Genomic DNA, 21894 nt, shown 5'->3' with positions numbered 1-21894 from the left:
GGAATACTTTGTGATACTTTTAAAATAGTCCCTTGTGTGGCCACTTCGGGTCCTGAGACTCTCACTGCCTTTGCTTCTGTGACCCTTTGTGCCTCTGAGGCAGAACAGCTGGTGTGCATGACTTCAAGTTAACTTCACATTCAGTTTAAGATTAAATTTCCAGGCTTTGTGAGAGGGACCTGGCAGCTGTAAGGTCCTGTAGTGACTAGTAGAGAATAGGGGTAGTGACTAAGGTTGAGCAACCAAGTCCTTTGGTTAACATCCAGTTTATGTGATGTCCAGGCCATCATGCTGCAAGGGTCAGCTGTGCTTTTTTTCCCCTTCTTATTCCCCTCCCTCTTGTCAACATTAGATGCTAATCGTAGGCAGAGGAGAAACTGTATCTAATCTTGCAATTAGTTGGACACATGGAGTTGGACAGTTTGGATCCTCATGCTCCTGTTGAAGAGAGGCGTACTAATCAAAGGCAAAAGACCCCGCTGCTTGCCATAAATCTGAGGGTTGAGTACTTTGATAGGTAGTTGGTGGGCACAAGGGTATGCTGGCTTCACCTGAGAAGTTCTCACCCTGCTCACTGAATTCAGTCTTCAGCTTCAAGAAAGCTATGTGTTAAGATTCATTAATACACAAGGATCATCTGTGCAGGTGCTTATGAAACTTCACTTTTTTTTCTTGGCTGTTACATGCAAGAGTAATATGCAAAAGGAATGAGTTGTGCTTGTTTTGTTTCTCTCTTCCTCTCATTCCCATCTGTTAAAAACAAACCCATAAACAGAAATTAGACTATTCCATCATTTTTCATCTCTACTAGGCTGCTGTTAAAAGACAGCTTGCCCTTTATAAAATGATCAGTTGGTACTGAACTCCAGCCCATTTTTATTTTAGGATAGAAGAGGCCTGTTTCACTTCCTGTAGCTCCTTCTGTGTCTAGCCACTTGTGGTCCATAAGCCTTGTGTTGCTGATGTGAAACTAACAACTTAAACGGTTGTGATTATTCAGAGGAAGAAAGTGCCTGAAGATACTTGTAATCTCTTTTGTGTTTGTGAACTGTATTTCTCCCATTACTACTTGATGTCATTCTCTGTGGCATCTTTAACACCTGCTCTTTTTTATAGTCTACACTTTTTTGATTGAAAGCTTCTTGGCCAAGGATCTAGGCTAAAATTTGCTCAAGTAGCATGGTTTAAGTGTTATTTTCATGAGTTACTTGGGCTTATGAGGTACCAGTATGGTCACCTTCCCAAGATATCTTCCTTCTTTTCTATTTTTAATGTTTTTGGTTTTAGGAGGAGAAATGAGTTTTTGGGACAGAGAGGGAGCCTCTTGAAGGTGGTCGTTGTTGTTCCGTGGTAGTGATGTTCTAAACAGGATTTCCATTGCCACATACAGTTTTTATAATAAAATATGTGCCCACAGTGCTGGGTGGCTGCATTTTATGAGCTATATAAAATCTGTACTGTGGCATGCAACACTCTGAGGAAGTAAAACAAATCCCAAGTTAAGGTGTTTTGGGTTTTTTTTCGGTCTGTCTTCCATTCTGGCCAAACCTTACTCTTGGGACAGGAACCAACCTTCCACTTTATGCAAGTGGGTACGCTGCTTGGCACATCAGATAGCCAGTCCCACACAGTGATTTACAAGCAGTATTTCTGTCTTTCTGCTGTAGTAATGTTGACAGAACTCTTGTCTTGTCCCACTAATTCTTCGGTTATCTCAAACCTATCAAAGTATGTGAGTCTGTCAGACAGTGTAGTTGTTTAAAAATGCTGTTGAAAATTATAGTGAAGCATTAATTCAGGAAACATAGCAGCATGCAGAGGTTTTATAGAAAATAGCTACTGTGCTGTTGAACAGTATCTGCTCTGTGCAGCTTGCAGTCTAAAACGTCAGAACTTCTATTTCAGGGCTGTGTCAAATTGCTTGAAGCTTTTTAGGGCTGGACCAAGCATCAACACAACACGTCTTCCAAGTTTCTGTAAAAGTCCTAGTAAAGCAGTATCTAAATATAGTCCTGATGTACAAGTGTTCCTTTATTTTTCCCCTGTTGTGTTTTATTTGCTTCTGGTTGTACATTTATTCCATTTAAAGAGGGTTAGGTTTTTCTCTGAAGTTTTCACTCAAAATATTTGACTGTCTGCAAACACGATATGGAAGACAAGATTAAAATAAATAAATACATTTCCTATAAACGGAATGAAGATATGAGGCAGCTAGGCTTTACAGCAGCCAGCAAGCCACAGCTGTGCTGCATGGAGGAGCACGGCCATCCTTCTGGGTGTGTGCTCTCTTACTGGCACAAAAGTTAGCTGTACGTACAATTTACTCAGCACAGAGTAAGTGTCTGTGCCTGGCTGATCTTTTTGTTTCCAAAATGGTCCAGTCAAGTCAGAAACCATGGCCTGGATCCTCTCCCTCTGATGGGGGGAGCATAACTGAAGGATTTCTTCTGTTGTCAGGAGATTGATCCCCTTCGAGTAAGCAGTTTATCCCATCTAAGATTTTTGTCTGCTTCCGGACATGTAAGGAGTTTAGGCTGATGCCATTCCTAAATCAGTTGTTTGGGGGTAGGTGGGGTGTAAGCAGCTTCCAGTGCAATACAAATTGATGTGAATTTGTGTTTCCCCACCTCTGTTAACTTTAATTCAGTGAGGCCAAGGAATCATTTGGGTCGCTATTCTTTGTAAGATATCTGATCAAGATGCTGAGACCATATGTGTACTTGTAATGCAATTGGGCACAAAGTTCTGTGATCTCTTGCCCCACACAGAGGGCTTTTGGAAGCTCTGTGTCTATGCCTTGAGGATTTGGGATTTTTGCTCAAAAATTTGAGGTTTTTCTCTGCATAGCTGTTCGCTTCTTAGTGGTTCTTGGATTTGTACATTTTTTTTCCTGTCAAAACACAGATTTCAATGTCAGTTCATGAGAGCATCTGATAGCCTGGGTTTCCATGTCCACTGTTCAGGTGCCAGTCATAGGCATTCAGGCCTGCTCATTGCTTTGGCTGAGCACAAGATGCAGTGAGCAAAGGGATGAGTGGCTCGATGGTCCCTGACACAATGGGAGCTGGTTCCGATCACCACCTGCCTGCTGGGAGTTGCCCGGGGCTGTTCACGAGCAGTTGATGTGATGGTACTGTTGGTGGTTGATAGCTCATGCAAGACAGCCCCTGTTCCAGCTACTCCCACTTACTTTCCTTTTTAATGCTTTGTTCTCTAGCAAAATGTTGCTTGTAAAGGGGGGAGGGAGGAGATCCCAGGCTATTATCTGCTAAGTAGGTCGTAATTCTGGTAAATAATTGATTTATTTTTTTCAGGCTTGAAATCAGAAGCAGGCCTTAAGTGCCAGCGTCAGACCACTGTGATTATCAGTCCTTCTGGAATTTCAGTGCTTCATCTTGGGGAATGGTTGTCTGGCTCTTTTGGGAGGGGGATGCTACTGGAAATGAAAGCAGAATGTAACTCTAAAACCACATGGAGAAAGTGTTTCTTTTGCTGCTATATTGTTTTTAAAGTTTTCTTGCTTTGAACTAGCTCTTCCGGTGTAAACTAATTCTCTGGGTCTGCTTCAGGCTTCTGTTATGCTCTGGACTAGCTGCTCAGACTCCCTCTTTACCTGTTTTTATTAAGCGATGGAATTTGGAAATGAAAGTGTTAGCAGCAGCAAGCATCATCATTGGCTGTGTCTGCTCTGTATGCAAGTGTCCATGCTGTACTGGTTAATCTTTTAAAATCTTAGCCTGCAGTGCAGACTGCTCAGCAGGAGTCTGGTGTGGATTCCTTGGGTTCAGCCTGTATTTTGGCACAGCCAAATCCTGTTCCCAGGTAATTGGGACAACTGATCAATCTGCTACTGTGCAGGATGTGTGTGTATATATGTATGTGTATATGTACACACACTTGGTGTATATATTTTGTGTCTCTTGACACTGCGTTTCCCTAGCAAGCTTCCTTGACCACGAGGGAAACAGAAGGTCCTGTGCAGGAAAGTGGGGTGTGGGGACACCCTGCCAAAAAATCTGTTTATTTTCTGACTTGCCTGGGAACGAGTCCTCACTGTTGACAATCCTTAACTACATCATCTTCAGTACGGCAATAGTGCAAAGGCTTCTCTGGGGCCTGCAGCAGGGAGAGCTGTTTTCACAGGTAAGTCCTTCTCCTGCTTTGCCCTCCTCTTCTGTACCAGCTGATCAGAATTACAGCTTCTGAGTGCCCTTGAAGAAGTGTGTGTGTGGCAGTCACAGCTGTCTGCACAGGCAGCTGAGCTCTAATCCTGCCTGGGTCTGTGTGCCTCTGCATATCCACAGCTCTCCTTTGAAGTACTAGGGAGCCACAAGACCTCAGTTCTTAGCCTTGGTGTGAAGTTACTGTATGAAACTACTTTGTGATTGCTGGGCACAAGGACTTCTAATCGTTTGCTTTGAGAGCTACTGTCTGAGCACGAGCTCTGCTTTGTATGTACGAGTTTGGGTACGGAAGAAGGCTGTTGGGGGACACCATCATCTACGTGGGCTGTTGCATCTTAGTTGGGACTGGTGTGGTCCTTTTTTTCCTTTGGATGAAATTCATTGACATTTTAGTGCTTCCCGTTGGCACGGCTTCAAAATCACTTATTGGCTTATGCATGCTGTGGGATGGCAGGACTTAATGAAATGGTGGTGTAACACATCTGTGTTACCAAAATAATCTCCATCTTTTCCCATATTTTAATACAACCTGAACAGTAATGAATCAGTCAGTGATGCTGAAGTGTGAAATGGCATTGTTGGTGTCTGGTGGAGTACACCATAAACTCAGGCTGAGAGGTCTTTCTTCTCGTCTGCTTTTCAGCTTCTCTGAGAATTGTGACTGGCACCACTGTGCTGCTTGTTCTTGAATCATGGTTTTCTAAATGTATTCTTCACAATCATAATAACTAGAGCTGGACTTGTACTTCTAAAAGCAGATTCTCCAAAAGAAGCAGGGAGTTTGGGAGGAAACGTGGTATGGTATGCAGGTGAGAACTTCCTAGCCCAGGAAAAACCTTGACATGTGACCCCAACTACTCATCTTATCTAGGGAAAAGAGATGGGGAGTAGATGGCGTTTATTGATGCTGGTAGGGAGCTGTGTTCTACCTTCAGCATCTTTAATTTAAAAATAATAATAAAAAAAAGTTTCTATAACTACCTTGTCATGGTTATGAAGGACACGAAATTGTTGTTTTTTTCTTCTCCAGCCAGATGACAGGAAGACACTGAGCTCGGGCAGCAGCTGCGTTCAGAAAAGGTTGTTAGTGGTGTAGGCAGAGCCATCTGCCTAGCAAGGCGTTTAGCTTGGGTTGCTTGTTCTAGGCCAAGATAGTAAATCGATAGCTTATTTTTTTTTAGAGTGTAACAAGTTAAGATGTCAATGGCTAGATTTACAGTGTAAACGGGAAAATGGTGGCTAGCTTTATTGGCTTCTTAGTGTCTTAGCTGCACTAGTGAGAAATGAAAACAATATGGAAAACAAAAAAAAAAGCCAAAGCAACTCATCCTGGAAGAGGTTGAAGATCTAGAAACAGAACAGTATTCTTATCAGGCACATTTACTGTTTTTTTGAATAGACTTTAATACCCCCTGCTGCCTAGGGCTGGTCCTCCCTTCCCTTCTCACAAACCTGTTGGTTCAGTTAAACTCTTGTTTTAACAGATGCTTTCCTCTCTGCGTGGCAGGTCTGCTGTAGTTAAATACAGGAAATGGAATATATACATCGTGGGGTTTTTTTGGTAACAGATCATGCTGTGGCAATTGGTCCATTTTGTTTCTATTAATTTTCTAATCTCTTCTACTTCTCTGGAGACTCCTGTTGCCAAATGTTGTTTGAAGTGGCTGCAAAACTCCGAGGCAACTGTGAAGAACAAAATAGTAAATAATATGCTGATCATGGTTGGAATTTTCATCCATTCACCTGGCAAATGATGGAGTCCCACTAGGTATGAGAGAAGCAGCCCCCCCTCCCCAAGTAGTTAGTACATGCAATTTCCTCTTAGGCTTTGTTACTAGAATTCTTTTTAGAAATGAAACCAAGGTTGTAGTTTGAGCACAGCAGTAGTGCTGACCTGAACAGTCACATTTGCTCCATCCCACCTCTGTGCTCAGTTGTGCTGATGCATTGTGTGGAGATGATCAGTGAAATGGAATGAACTGCTCTGGCTTATAAAATAACACTCTTGCCAGTTATTTTTGGCTTAGCCAGCTGCTATTGTGTTTTGCTGTGCTACCTGCAAACGTGTCTGTTACAGGACAGTGGAGGAGGCTCCGAGGACATCTTATTGCAGCCTTCCAGTACCTAAAGGGGGCCTACAGGAGAGCTGGGGTGGGGAAGGACTTTTTACTAGGGCATGTAGTGATAGGATGAGAGGGAATGGCTTTAAACTGAAAGAGGGCAGGTTTAGATTAAATATTAGGAAGAAATTTTTTACTTTGAGGGTTGTAAGGCACTGGAACAGGTTGCCCAGAGAGGTTGTTGAGGCCCCATCTCTGGAGGTGTTCAAGGCCAGGCTGGACGTGGCCTTGGGCAACCTGGTCTGGTGGGAGGTGTCCCTGTCTGGCAGGGGGGTTGGAACTCAATGATCTTCAAGGTCCTTTCCAACCTAAACCATTCTATGATTCTATGACGTGGACAGGAACCTACAAAGAGCACGGAGACTGCTTGAATCCTAAAACTTTAGCTCTCCTAATGCAGCCCCTGCATTTATTGGGAAATAGTCTTCTAGGTTCTTCTCCTTACAGCTGTGTGAGGTCCATTGTTGTTTACTTGTTTGATTTCGTTTTGGGTGGTTTTAACCTTATTTTTCATGGAAACCTTTTATCTATTTCAGTCAGCTTGCACCTCTGATCTAGTCAGTGCTAAAGCTCCTGGTGTATTTGGTGCAAAGCCACATGTACTTATGAATGTATCTGCCTGTCCATGTATTTTTATATTGAAAAAAATCTTTAATTCTGAATGACCAGTCCTAAAATTTACTTTCTGCCCGTTAGACCTGCAGTGAATGAGAATAACTAAACTTGGTGCACAATCCTGAGTAAGGAATGGAAAAGAAAACTGGAAAGGCATTCCAGTTTTCACTGGGATTTACTTTGCCAAGAACATCCAGTGGCCTGACTGCCAACATGAACTGAACATGGAAACCTTTCCAGCCTGCCTGGGAAAACATAGAACAGGAGAGGAATCTAAAGATGTAGACCCTGTCTGGAAACAGATTCACTTACCGCTCTCTCCAAGGCAGGAGTCTGAGAGGTATTCATCCGTGTTATAGGGTGTTACATTGTGCCATATGACTTAGTGGTAAATATTTAAGAGAAACAGTAAAAAAAGAAAAAAGGCAACAGGAGTTTCACTGTTTTGGGCCCTGGCCTGCCCTGTGAGTGAAGTATTTTCACACTCTTCCTTGAATGGATGGTACCTGTGTAATTCAAGCCTAACCAGAATTTCTCTGTCTTTACCCGTTGGCAGCATATTTGCAGCCAGTCATGCTGGGAACATACCTCATTCATATATGTGTGTGATTACTCACTGATGTTTAGGGCTCTAAGTGATGGTGATTAAACCTTTTAAGTGCCTTGGAGGGCATGCAGCAGTCAGTAGGACGTAGGCATTGTCAACTGTCATAGAGAAATATTCAAGCCTTGCCCTCTGCAGTAATTACGAGTAACTTTCTTTCCTGCTGTTAGTTACATACAGAGTGCTTGTAGTAAGTATATCCTAAAATTTACAAATTGATGTGGAGGCAACCTGTATTTGAAAAACATGTAACCTGTTTTCTTCCTGATCACAACTGTTATCATCAGTTGGACTCTGTCTAGTTTGTGGTGTGCAATGGCTGTGCTTCCTTCCCGGTATTTCAGTTTGATTGAAACTGATCAAGTGTCAGATGTCTTACAGAGATGGGAATTTACACCTCTGCTACTCTTCCCTTGCTGACCTCTGTGGCATGCACTGTGTCAAAGCTTGGCTGATGTAGTGTGTGGATGACAGCTTGATCTACACTCGTTAGCATGTAGCACTCCATGGTTGCTAAGCCGGAGTTGTCTGAAGCAAAGATGAGCAGTGGGGAATTCATGCTGGCTGGCAGAAGGGAAATCTTTGGAATTTGCGTGCTACAGTGCGGTCTTGTCTGGTAAAAGATGGACTGTCTTGGATGATCAGGTTAGCTTCCTGAATTTTTCGGTCATGATAATGACTCTCTCGATAGCCTTAATGAACAGTTCTTTCTGTCCTGTGTGAGGATGCCTTAGGCTTCCCTGATGTGGAAAATGGTCTCAGTAGTCCCAGCTTTCACATCATGCAACCTCAGTCTGCATGGGTGAAACCGTGTGAACGTTAAATCTCTCCCCAGGAAAATGCCAATCAGAGCAAAATGCAACAGCATGTCTCAGTAACAGACTGGCACAAACAGACCAGACCTGTCCTCTGGTCTCTGCATGAACTCTTCATGGAATATATGGGCAGATTAAAGAACTCTGATCATCTTTTTTAGATGTTTAATGATCTGGGTTTGACACACCTAAAAGATTAAAAGTGGACTGCAGTTAATTCATCTCCTAAAGACTTAAGGGCGCTGTCTGCTACGAGGATAAAGCTCATCTGTGGTAGAAGTTTCTCGGAGGCTGGTTAACATCTATGGTTTCAGATCCCCCAGGGGAGGGAGGGTGGAGAGAACCACCAGCTGTCTTGCTGCTTCCATATGCAAAGTACATTGCTTTCTCCTTTTTCCATCTCAAAAATAAGATGCTGTTCTCAATCTTTACATGTACACATACACATGCACTAACATGCGCACACATAAACACATCCTTACTGTTAAAAGAAAAAGAAACATTGGGTAAAATTACATGTGACAGGTACTTGTTTCTGCAGCCACTTAACATACTGCAGAAAGATGACCCGTGACAATGGGAGAGGGGAGGATGCAAACCTGAAATGGATGTGGTGATTTCAGGAAAATCTGCTGAAGTTTTGGATTCACAGAACTCCTTTTTTGGTTGCTGTATAAGCTGTAGTTGTCATTCAGGTGTCCAGCTATGTATTTAGAAACCTCCCTTCCTGGGGTACTGTTCCCCTTTCGTCCTATTCCCTAAAGAGTGTTTCATTGCAAGTTGTCAACATACAGGGTGCTTTCAGAGCCCATCTCATGTCTGCTTGCAGAAGGGAAACTGCAGCTTGGCTGCGTTGTATGAAACGGCTTGTTTAACTCTGCCTTGGTTTTGTGTGCTGATGGGTGGTTCCTGTTGATGGGCTGTGCTAAATATTTCACTCCAATTTTATTTCTGCAAACCATGCTCCCAAACAGCTTGTTTAGTAGTGGTAAGCAAGATCATCCTCTGTGGACATTTTTCTTCTATGGCAAATGATGGTGTGCCTTGTAGGAGTCTATCAGTTAGCACTGATAATTGGATTCTCTTCATGTGCTTAATGGAGAAATACAGTTTGGGGCCATAGGCAAGCTTGGAAATAGTTTTTGTTGCTTTTTTGCCTTTGTGTTTTCATGCTCATCTAATATTAAAGAATGAATTTGCAAACGAATGGGACTTTTTTGGTTCTGAATGAATTGGTTTTGCATTTGAGTGCAGACTTCGGGTTTCACTAAACGTCTTTACATGTAGATGTACTTTTTTTACATAGAGAAGAGATACAGAATACGAAGGAGATAGTTTGTTTTGAATCTATTTAGCATTCTATCAGAGCCTTTTCTTCATTAATCTTAGAAGAATAAAGCCATAGAGATTTGACATGGCAAATGTACCTATTCTTTTCCCTTTTGATACTGGATCTTCGTTCTGGGACAGGCTCCTGATATCAGTAGACAGCATAATTATTGTTTGTGGATCTCAGTTTTGTGCAGAAGTGTACAAAGTATTGAGTGCACTATTTCTTGGTTTTGGAGATGATGATTCAGAAGGTGTCAAGGAAATCAGCAAGATGCTTACTTTTCCATCATTTAACTCTTCTGGTTTTTAGAAAGTGCTGCTGTATTCCCTAGGTAACTGCATTCACAGCCCATCCACACTGATGTATTTCTACATGTGCTCAGCACTGGGCCCGAATCCCTGATCCTTCTCTGAGTAGCTTGGCTAGTACTAAGAAATAAAATGACATGATTCTGTATTGTTTATCACCAAGCAAGCAGTAGTATGTAAAAGCTGGACCTAAGGTTGGTGTGACATGTTAGTAACTTAAAGGATACAAAATAATAAAAAAAAGTTAACAACAACAACAAAGTGTGTTGCATTTTGGTAACTTATCTCCCAACCAGCCATGCATAAGTCCCAGGAATTGACTAAGCTTCAGCCTAAAGGAAACTCAAGCAGTGGTTTGCTAATATGATGTCTTCAGTTGCAGTATAAGCTTTTAAGTATACCCACCCCTGAACTACCATGCATGTATCCTTTCAGCTTGGATTCCTGTGCCATGAACTAGATCAGAGAGCTGATCCAGCTTAGAAGGGAGGTGTCAAAGATGTTTTTCTTTGAGCTGGTTGAGTTCTTTATCTGGACCATAAACATTTGTGGGGTTGCAGAACAAGGGGGATAAGAGGGTAAAGGGTCATGCAGTGGTTTATGGCTTGGTGGGGGAAACCTTAAACCCCTATTGCTGCCAAGACAATGCATTGTCAAACTATGGCCTCAGACATTCCCTGGCATAGAAACACACAGTCAGAGGATGCAAACTGCCTGAACTCTCTTCTGCTGTGCAGCTGTGGGAGTGTTTTTGGAGTGAGTATAGACATTACAAACTTGTGCTAAACTTGGTACCATTTACAATGGAGCCACAGTGATGTGGGGCTTTGGCATGAGGTGCAACTCCCCCTCCCCCTCCAGGATTCTAGGTATTTACTTAGGCAGGCAGGTCTGAGCTGCTGTGGCTTCACTGCTCTTTTAGTGGGATTAGCTGGAGCACAGCTAGCTTGGAAGCTACTCTGCATGCTGCTGTTAAGCCTCTCAAGCAGCTATGGATGTTGTGATGCTGTGAAAGTATGACACGTGCATTTGAACCATTGTGTGGCCCTGGATTAGGCACAGCTAATCTTTCTTTTTACTTAGAAGTTAATTTCTTTTTCCCTTTCTGCTTTCAAGTTAGATCTATGACTTGATTTCATATTTCCAAAGAATGAATGTGGCACCTGGCAGGAAGGGTGTAGGCAACAGGACAAGGGAACAGTATTGCTGTGCTGTCTCCTGAGTGCCAGTGAATTCGTAATTTACTCTTAAATTTGTTAGATTCTTCCTTACCTCCCAGCCAGGTGAAATTTGAGGCAGTGAGGGAGACAAGCAGTTTAGAAGAGGGAAGGAACAGGAAAGTAAAGAAAAGGAATATGAAGTTTGACAAAACCAAAAGAAAATGAAAAGGGGACAGAGGTAATAAAGGAGGTGAGAGGATGGAAGCAGTAACTGAGGAGGGGGGGGTGGGGAACAGCCTCATAAAAGCTGGAGCAAAGCAAGACCAGGAGGGCCATTGCTGTCAGAACCAAAGGTTAGAAGTATATACTTGAGGTTTTTAGCAGAATGTGTGAATTGATGATGAGCTTTCATAGCCTCACATAGTTCATTGCACCTAAAGATGGTGCTGGTGCAGGAGAGGGGTACTGTAAGAAAATGTTAGTGGTAGCAATGACTGCTCTTAAGGCTGAGAGGGCTCGTTTCTGTAAGCCACAGCTGCTGCTCTTCCCTATGGGATTACCCAAAGAGGAGGAGAAAGGGGGCCTGCTGGTGAGGTGAGAGAAGCATGACATGTGGAGTAGTATCCTCAGTATCTCTCTGGTGCTGTCTCAATACAACATGTCTGAGCTCATCATCCTTGTATGCCTGCCCTTTTTCCTTAGCTGTCCCTTGTCAGCAGTTGTCTGTTGTTCCCGTGTTTCATCTTTCTCTGGCTTTGATGGCTTGGTTACCGATGACTTGTGGTCTGGCCCTAAAAGGAGAGTAAGAACCCTCTTAATGCTCACCCTACCTGAGACACTGGCTAAGAAACCAAGTGCTCTTGCTTGGGCCCAGCTGCTGTCTCCACTTGCCATCTACAATAGCAGCACCCAGAGCAGCTGGAAGTGTCTGAGCAGGTGAGCTCCTGACTCTACGTCCTTTGCTTTAGTTTTTTTGCTTCCAGGTAGAGCCTGAACAGCCTGTGCAGCGCTGTGCTGGGTTTAGGAGATCTGAATAACCTAGTTTCCCTAGCAACAGCGGTCTCTTTAATCACAGAGATACAAGTCAGCCTCTGTTACTAGTGTTAAGACTTGCGTAGTGTATCTGGCTATGGTAATACTTTGCTTCTGTTGGAAAAAATGGTAGAATAAAAGCAAGAAGGTCCTTCTGCCTTGGGGGTAATTAAAATCTCCATAGGTGGATTTCAGCGAGGTATGCAGCAGTAATAGAAAGAAGAGGGATTATAACTACTTCTAAGCTTTTTAATGTGTGAAGGATCCTTGGGGGATCCAGAAATAAAGTTTTAAATTCTGTGTGGAGCTTTCTATGCACAGATCTCATGGCAGTCTGTGACACTGATAGTTTCATTCCTTGTTGAGATGTGTTATTTTCATTTTTATGCATAGGGAAACAAAGTGACTCAAAGATAGACTGAGTCTTGTTGCAAGGCTAGGAATAAATCTCATCTTCTGAGCCCAAGTCCTCCACCTGCCCTTTCCTTCAGTTTCAGCTAAAGGTTTCCCTGTGCAGTAGGTGACAGAACATGTTTCAGAAGGTAGAAGTGTGAAGGCTGCTTTTTAGCAGGAGAAAGTGAGGAAAGTGAAAATACTGTGATTCACTGCAAGCCTTTCTGCTAATATATTTTAGTCTGCATTCACTCCCCCATTAACAGAAGTGGAGCAAACTATAAATTTTGAAAGTGAGCATTGGGAGTGAAGGAAATATTCCTGCCTTAATTTTTGCACAGCAACATGGTCTTGTTACTGCATGTGTGCAGGAGGAACTGGTTTGGATAACAGTAGTTTGAAGAAACTTCTGAAGGAAAAAGAACCCTTGCTTGATGAAAGGCATGAAGCATACATAAGTGCCCAGTGCTGATGTTCCCTCTTGGATAATATCAGTGTTAAATTGTCAGTAGTATCTTGCAGGTTTCTTGGGTTAGAAAGTTGCATAAGGGACAGCTGAATGGAAAACAGGTATCTGTACTCTTCTGCTGAAGTTAGTAAGGTTTTAGGGTTTGTTTTGCTTTGTTCTTTAGTATGGCATAAATAGTGCAGAGAGGCAAGGAGACACCCATTCTCCTTCCTATTTATAATTCTGGTTTCTGGAGTCAAACTAGTCCCTTAACCTTCTGGCCAAACAGAACACCATCCATCTTGTGTGAGGAGGGTATTTTTACTTTTTTTTCAGTGTTTCCTTGCCTGTTTGGGTAGTGCAAGGTGGTGTCCATGCTGTCTTCTCTTCCGCATTCTTTTAGCCAAAGAGCTTTTGAAAATTCCAGCATAAGATCTGTTTGGCTTGTAGGTGTTGCAGACATCATCCAGCTTTGGCATATCTAAAAGTCTGTTTTGTTTGTGACTGAGCATCCTTATTTCAGCAACACCCTTTCAAGCCTCCATTTACCAAATTAACTTAATAGGGTGTCTTCTGAATGGTTGGGGAGCTCTGCAAACCTTTAACATCTAGATAATAGTCCCTTCCAGAGAATATGTGCCTTCCCAGCCCCCACCCCCCACCTTTTTTCTCTCTCCCGTTCTGTGGTCTTGCACAATCTAATGGTCTTTTGAGGAACTCTGAAAGCTTGAGCACAAGGTAATACCACGAGCCGGTGGGTGACATAAAACTCACTGAGCTTGTTAAAATAATATTGCTGTGGTCCTTCAGCAACCTAAAGGCCTCATATACAGCTGTTATTTAGCTGGGCGGTATTTGGTATGAACTGAGACAGAGGCTCACTTCTACAGTGAGTTTATTGTTGGATTTTCAGTATATTATTTGCGTAAACTCCCTAGACCAGCTCTCCCTCCTGAATAAGCCACATGGATCAAGTTTTATTCTGTTCCACACAAAGTTCACATCCTTTACTGGAATGAGTCATGCTTTAACTGAGTTTACTGTGAGGGAGGAAAGTGGGCTTTAAAATGTTACTCCTCCACCCTGCCTTAGTGATGTATAACGGGATTATTAGTACGCTTGGCAGCTGCTGCTTATTATTTTCGCAGAACCTGGATATTTGTGAAAACAAGTAAAAATTGGTTCTACTTGTGTTCAAGTGTGAATTTAATGCATAATTTTAAACTTAGAAGACAAAAAAGCTATTCTTTCTTTTGTGGCTTTGTCTTCTGTAAGGCTCGCCTGCTATTGTAAAAGTATCTAGCTTATCTCCCTGTGGTTATTTTTCAGTTTTGGGAGAAGAGTGGCATTTTGTGACTTGTAACTGGAAGAGCAGGAGGATCTCTACCATTTTGTGTTCAGTGGCCCATGGGTGGTTATTACTGTTACACACAGAACGCTTCTGGGCATTGACAGATGAAAGTGCTTCTCGGGCCCATGTAATTCATATGTAAGATTATCTCCAGCTTCTCTCGGGCAGGATGTATGCGAAGTGGTGCCACTGCAGAAAGCAAATTTTGGTCCTCTGTGTATATTTCTTTGTGCGAAGAGGTGAAAGACCTTTTAACCTATGGTAGAGGGAGCTGCTCAGTGTGTGTCCTTAGAGATTTTTGCAGAAATAGTCTCTGTACACAGGTACTAAAGATACCAGAACCAATTTTATTACTCGTCCTTCTGACAGGAGTTCATTGGTATGTCATGCAGTAATGGTCAATTTGACTCTTCATACCACCCTCTTTTTTTGGTTGGTTTTTGGTTGGGTTTTTTGGAGGGGGACAAGGTAGGGGGAGGTAGGAGGGAGCAGGGTAGTGATTTGTTCATTTGTTTAAGGAGTTAGTCGCAAAACTGAGGAGGAGAGGCAGCCAACAGAAGAGAGCCACTTAAGGTTTTATTTTTGGCAGTAGGCTGGTTCACTTGACATTGTAAGGCCTTTCTTTCCTAGTCCTCTTATTCCTGAGAGGTCTAGAAAGAGTTATCTTTCTCCTCTGAGCTTATGTATTATCGATGATTGCTAACATGGCAGGGGCATCATCTGTTCTTGTTCTACAGAAAAAACAAGGTCTGTTACCCTAACCCAATACATTCCTAAACCCAGACTGCATAACTTCTATGGAGCCTGCAAAAGGATTTATTTTGATGCTAATGCTTTTGAAGGAAGACTTGAGGGAAGGAACTGTAATTAAATGAACACCGATGTTAGATATTAGAAAGGACCTTACCTTTTAGGACTTGGAATGAGTGACGTGAATGTTTGGTGACAACATGAGTTTAATTAAATTTACACCTTCACTTGATCTATATTTAACTATCACTGACTCTGGGTTTACTGATAAGTAATCGTAATATCTGGGAGGCAGGCAGTGCCTTGGTTGACCAGCCTGTCTCCTGTCCAGCTTGACTCTGACCAGACAGATTTTTCTCCTGTGTTTTACAGATGCTTCATTCAGTGGCACGCCACCTAGCTATGCGTATGATGCAGACCGTGCTGAAGAACAGAGGCGACATCATGATATGATGCCCTATATTGATGACTCGCCGTCATCCTCACCCCATCTCAGTTCCAAGAGTCGGGGCAGCCGAGACACTCTATCTTCAGGGTCTCTGGAATCTACAAAATCAGTGAGTCCTTTCCTGCCTTTTTGGAGTCAGCCAAGCCTTGTAGGTTTGCAAGGGGTAGATAACAGGGAGCAAAGACAGGGACTACCAGCACTGTAGGACAGATTACCTGACATAATATAGCAGTGCCTGGTTGATACTGTATATTTAAAGCTAAATTGAGGCTTCTAGCTGATGCTAAGCCTAAAGTTCAGGGATAAGTGGTGTGTGTATAATTTTTAAGCCTAAGTTTTTCACCCTTTGTGAATTTTAGTGGAGAGATTTGGTGATTAATTGCTGTTGAGAGGGTCTCTAAATACCAGATAATTTGGAAAGGAGACTCTGGAACAAAGTGTCTTACATTATGATGTGCACGTAGGTTGTCATTGCCTTTCACAATGGCAAGAGTTATTTTTGGGTAGGTTAAAGGCTTTGATAAAGCACCTGGGATATAAGATCTGTTTCCTTCACCCTGTGAAAATGGAGTAAGAGGAATTAAAACTGCCAGCTCTGAAGTGTAGTGACTTCGGGTGAGAGATGGACGCTTCTTATAACGGATTTGACTATTCAGAACATAGCTAGCTAAAGAATCAAATATGATAGATAGATAAAAAGTTCAGAAGAGACCACCTCGCCTGACCTGTGGTTTGAGGTAGACCTTCAGGCTATCTTGCTTGATTTTTTGCTTCAGGTTCAGTAGCATGGCTATAGCTTGGAACTTAAGGCAAAATTCTGTTTTTGTTTTTGCAATAGTCTTGATAGTCTGCTGCTTGCCTTGGTGAATAACTATTGACTCTGTCTTCACAGCCAAAAATGTCTTAGTTTCAACTTGAATTAATCTGTTTGACTTTCAACCTTTGTCTCTCTTTATCCTTTTGCTTCGTAGATCGTAGAGCTCTTCAATCCCAAGTCGCTGTTTCCCTGAATATCTTTGTCATCTGCAAACTTTTGGTTTCCCCAAGTCATTCCTAAAAATGCTTAATAGCATAAAGACAACTGTCACTTCCTTCCTACTGTATTTCTAAGAAAGTATAGCCAAACGACCTTGAATTCCCACATTGTAAATGACACTTTGAAATCTGTCATTTAAGTGATTTAACTTGTGTTGGCTTTATACTGTTCTGCCCTATTAATTAAGATGTTATAGGAGAAGAATATGGATATTTTACAGATATCAGTGTACATGTAAATCCATGCCATCAGCTTTATCAGACAGTTTTATTTGTCTTGCATCAAAATGATTTCAAGGGTCTGACAAGTTCCACAAACCATTGCTACTGAGCATTCATAAAATACATCCTTCTATTACTTTCCATTGGTTAGTGCCATATCATATGCTTCCTTACTTTTCCTAGGATGAATGTTAGATTAAGAAGCCTACTTGAGACAGTGTTCTTGTTCTTTTTCATTTATAAAAAAGCATTGTCAAGATCTCTTAAAGCATTATCAAGCACATATATTGTTGATGTTTGCTTAATTTTATTTGACTATAAAGTATGGAATCTAGTTAGCTGCTTATGCTTTAGTCTATTAATTCTGAGATGCTTTTTTATCTCTCAAGATTAGAATTCTTGTGATACATAAGAGGCTTTTGAATGCAGAAATGATCATTAGTAAATTCAAAAGCTCCAAGAACATTTTAATATTGTCTTGAGATTTCCAGGTTATGTTTCTCAGGATGAAGGAAAAATGCTGTGACTACATATGGCTGAGAGTTATCTTCAAAGAACCAGTTGTCATAGTGCCTGTGACTGGAGGCCTGGAAGAGACACTGCCTAATATTTAACCTTGTTAATATTTGGTTGAATATTGCCTCATAAGCATTTAACAGTAGTTAATTTCAAAGTGGCCTTAATAATGCTAGAAGACTGCCTTTTAAAAAATGATTTTTAACAAAAATGGCTACTTTATTCTCTCTGACTATAAAAAGATGTTTTATGGCTTCCCAAAGAAAGAGGTGTCCTGATACAGATTAGACTTTTAATTGTGAACCTCAACCACTTCAATTGATCCTGTCTGTAATTAGTCCACAAATGACAGTGCCACTCATGAAGGATGGTCCATGACAAGGCAGAAGAGACTAATTTATGTATGGTTGCAGTATTTCCCAAACAAGTTAAACTTTGTGTCATTGTCAGTTGTTAGATGGCTTTTACTGTAGTTATGTTTTCTGCTGTAGTGGAAAAGACATCAGTAACAAAATTAAGTGTCAAACACACTGTGCTGAGCCAAGCACATAAAATGTGTTGGACCAGAAATACCAGGATGTATGTCTCTTCTATTTGCTTTTTCACTGCACTTGATTAGCAGAAAACATTTTTTGTTTACATGTGTTTGCTTTTACAGTTGTTTCTTTGCTCTTTTACTTCTTTCTTAGTGCCTGCAATTACTTCTGAAAATTTTAGATTACCTTTGTGACTGGTCTAGAAATGAAGTTAACTGTATGTAACAACACAACACATACACTATGTACACCACTTCGTCAAAATACCAAGATTGTGAAGTCACTCAGAAGTTAAGAAATGAGTATGGTTATCCAGCCTTGCCTTGTATCTGTAGCCTTGTCTTGAATCTTTATGATAACTCTCAATTATGCAATCATGTCCTATTTTTTTCTATGGGGCTCCTGCATTGTTTGGTGTATATAGTGAATGATACTCACTGGATTCAATATTTTACCTCTAGAGCTATGTGTACACCTTATTTATAAGGTAATGTGCAAACTCTGCACTGAGTACAAAAGTACTCATTTCCTTTTGGCGTGACCATTAACTCCAAATACAGTTGGAATGCTACACAGGTCTTAATTATCCTTGCAATGTTCCTGTGAGATAAGAGGATGGTATGTTCGCTAACCACAGGTAATCAAGGCAGACAGATTATAGGAAAAGCATCTGCTAATTTCGGGTACTTAATGTGAGATGCGTAATGTTCTGCAAAACCGGGTTCTGACTTTTAATGCAGTTTTCTTCACATTTGAAGCAAAATCCCTTTAATTTCACTTGCAACCAAGAGTTAACAGCATTCTAGTCAGGCACCCAGAAAATGGAAAACATTGCAAACAATGATTATTTTTTTTTCTTTAAATGTAATTCTAAGTAATTTGCTAAGGCACAAACATAGCAGTGTTCTGGTGTGATGTTCATCTGCCTTATGCATAAGACCAGCCTTACTCTTGGAGACTGGGTTGTTGCTCTCTGGATATTGAGGGTGTTTTGCTTTGACTTATTTTTTAGGCTTGCTCTGGGCTTTGTAATTTTCTGTTAAGTGTTTGACTAAGTCCTTCCATCTCCTTATAGCAGCTATAGCCTTTGGTTGGATAGTGTATCAGAGTTCCACCTGGTCTACCCAGCTACCATAGAGGAAGTGCAGAGTGACAAAAGCGGTGTCTCTTTCTAAAAGAGAATGAAGGGAAATTTCCTGGACTACTTGCGGAGGGGCTTCTTGTTGTTCCCTCAGTGTGTAGGGTGACCAGCACCCAGCACCTCATGTTCTTTGTTCCAAAAGGTTTGTGGTGTTCTACACCTTGTCGTTTGGGATCTGTTTTCCAATCCCCCTTACCACCTGCATCCTATAAGCAGACTAAAAGATGCTGGCTGGTCTGCCTCCAAACTGTGCCACTACAGCCACCTCTTACGTATTCATATTCCACCTGCTATGTGTCCATTGCACAAACATCTGTTGCTATCCAAAGAGGGTGACAAGAGGTGCACCAGCATTAGTTTTTTTGTGACCCAGAGAGGACATAATCATCATGGGCGTTTGTAGCATGGATCTCAGCATTCTCTGACTCGTCATTTTTGTGGTTAGGAGGCCTTAACAAATGTTTGCATTGAGCAAGCTAGGTCGTACCCCCTTTTCTGGCTCTTCCAGAATCTCGTGCTGAGCTGCTGATGCATGTCCTGGCGTAAAGCCAATGCTTTTGCCAAACTTTGGCTGTTGCTCTGAAGCAAGCCTACAGGGGAAAGAGGGAAAAGTAGAAATAGGTTCCACTAATGCTTAAGTTGTTTGTTTATTTAACTTGCGAAGCGATTTAATTTTCCTGAACCTTGCTTTCTGTAACAGTTGAACTGTTGTGATTGAACTTTCAAAAAATTCTGGAAACCTGTCTTGGAAAATGTCAGCCCAAATAAGACAGCGCTGGTAGCTTCAGAAGGTGTCAGACAGTGTTTGTAATAGCTAGTGATAATTCACTCACAGAAAGACAGAGAATGTGTCTGTCTTCCCCATAGAACTAGGGTGAAAAGTGGAGAAGATGCCTGGGCAGAGTTAGAGGAGGACAGAGGGAGAGCTTGCTACGGTATTCTTGGGGTACAGGAGAGTGTTGGAACAGCTGGAAAGTTAGTGACTGACACCCTTCACTAGAGAACAGTTACGGCCAAGAGTTTTGGAGTAGGTAGCTTGCAGCTGGGAGGCTAAAGAGACTGAGAGGATGGGAAGCTTCAGTCATTGTGATGCTATTGTTGCTACTCACTTGGAGAGAGATTACAGCAATGGGAAGAGTAGAAATAAGAAAGGCCTTTCAAGATCTGCTTGCCCACAAAGCCGGACTTAAAGACCGGTGGAGCTGAGGGTATGGGGCTCTGTGAAGGTGGGAGCAGGGCAGCCAGTGGAAAGGCAAGACTGGTTCCAGCCCCTTCCAGGAAATGAGGGAAGTCACTTTTCTAGAGTTTAGAAGAAGAGTTTTTCACCAAAATGGATTCTCCAATTCTTGTCTATATCACGCCCAGGGAGGCAGAAGTGCTAAAGCTGAGTGACTAACTCCTACTTTCTGTTATGTTTGGAGGGGAAATTGGCTGGTACTTAGAGATTTCCAGGTAGAATTTCGCTTCCCTTTGCTGCGCAGCCCATGGTTGGTGCAGGATTGGAAGCTATTGCCGGTCCTCAGACCAGATTCTTTTGTTCTCACTATCTGCCAGCTATGTGGAAAGCAGGGCTGTGGCAGAGCAGGCAGTGGGCTTTTCTCCTAGCTTGGTGCCAAGGGGGTCCAGAAAAGTTGATCTCTCGAGCTGCATTAATAAATGGGATTACCGCTCTGCTTGCTACTACTGGTGCTAGCTTGTCCTTCCCTCTCCAGCGATTCCAAATCCTTCTCCTTTCTTCTTCTCAGTATTTGGTTTTGTTTGTTTGTGTTGGTTTACTGTCACTTTCCCCTCGCCACCCCCAACAGATGCAACTTTTCCTTTTTATTCTCCAACTCTTTGCTCCTTAAGGGCTCTCTGCCTGGATGTACAGCCCTTCCTGAGGAGAGCTGGCACACCAGTACTGATGTTATAAATAATGTTGGCTCCTCTCCCTGTTCCTTCCCCTCCCTGCATGGAGCATGATTGGCTTGATTACAGAATTTGCCCTGTTTAATATCACCAAGACAATGAGACACCTCCAGCCTGTTTAGCAGAAGCTTTCAAAGATATTTACACTTTAAAAAATGAATTGAATATTTTTTTCTCTTTTGTAGGCTGTTAGCTTCTCTATAAGATTCTGAGCTGTCCTTATGGGAAACCTCTCCTTTGAACACATTCATTGCACAGCATATGAACACACTGTACCAAAGGAAGGTCTGAGAGTTAAAGTGCCTTTTATACGCCCACTTTGAATCACTGATTCTCGTTACAGAGCTGTGCCGGCAGCAACCTCTTTGCAAAATCTTATGTGCTGTGGTTTCTAGATTCTTAATCTGCATTACTCTAACATTTGCAAGAAAACAATTATTGCCGTTAATTTAAACAACAACCAGAAGCCCCAAGTTCTTTAAACAGAGTCAGGAAGAGCTGAATCTGTCTAATCCTTGCAGCTGGTGAACTCAGGCTTGCAGTAATTGAATACAACATGCAATGCCAACCTGGTTAGTAAAGTAAAGTACTTAGGCTGACAAGCTGTAAACACATTCAAAACAGCCATGGCTCGGGGCCAGTGTATGCACGCTCTCTAATATCTTCAGTGCTTCTAACCACTCTGACTGGCCTTGGTTCAGGTCGCAAGATTGCACTTATGACTGTGACTTAATCTTTTAGTTTTTAAGTCTTTGGAATAGCAAGAAGCACCACCCGGTTGAGAAGAAAACATCAGATCCTTATAGGCATGAGAAACCTGTGAAACGTCCTTTATAGAGCTTTCCACCTTCCTTTCTGCTTTCTTGGTTTTTAAATGTAGTTCATGAGGAGTGGGAGCAGAGCACTGATTTATTGCTTGCTTTTTCAGAACTGGCTGAGTGTTGGGTCCTCACAACTCCTGTGGCAGACCGACAG

The 21894-nt window shown here is 42.1% G+C and overlaps 1 protein-coding gene across 1 annotated transcript in view; it reads left to right on the top strand.

Annotated features, from left to right (window-relative positions):
* Nucleotides 1-21894, top strand: part of BCR (breakpoint cluster region) — a gene marked incomplete at its 3' end in the record, with an annotated part of 84203 nt that overhangs the window by 35550 nt on the left and 26759 nt on the right. Inside the window, exon 2 of the mRNA XM_009888605.1 lies at nucleotides 15486-15670. Within this exon, the coding sequence (XP_009886907.1) occupies nucleotides 15486-15670 (185 nt within the window). The remainder of the gene's footprint in view (nucleotides 1-15485; nucleotides 15671-21894) is intronic.

The sequence above is a fragment of the Charadrius vociferus genome, unplaced genomic scaffold, assembly GCF_000708025.1.
Source record: "Charadrius vociferus isolate BGI_N301 unplaced genomic scaffold, ASM70802v2 scaffold917, whole genome shotgun sequence".
NCBI lineage: Eukaryota > Metazoa > Chordata > Aves > Charadriiformes > Charadriidae > Charadrius > Charadrius vociferus.
The sequence above is the reverse complement of the archived record's forward strand: the minus strand, read 5'-3'. Positions and strand labels throughout refer to the sequence as shown.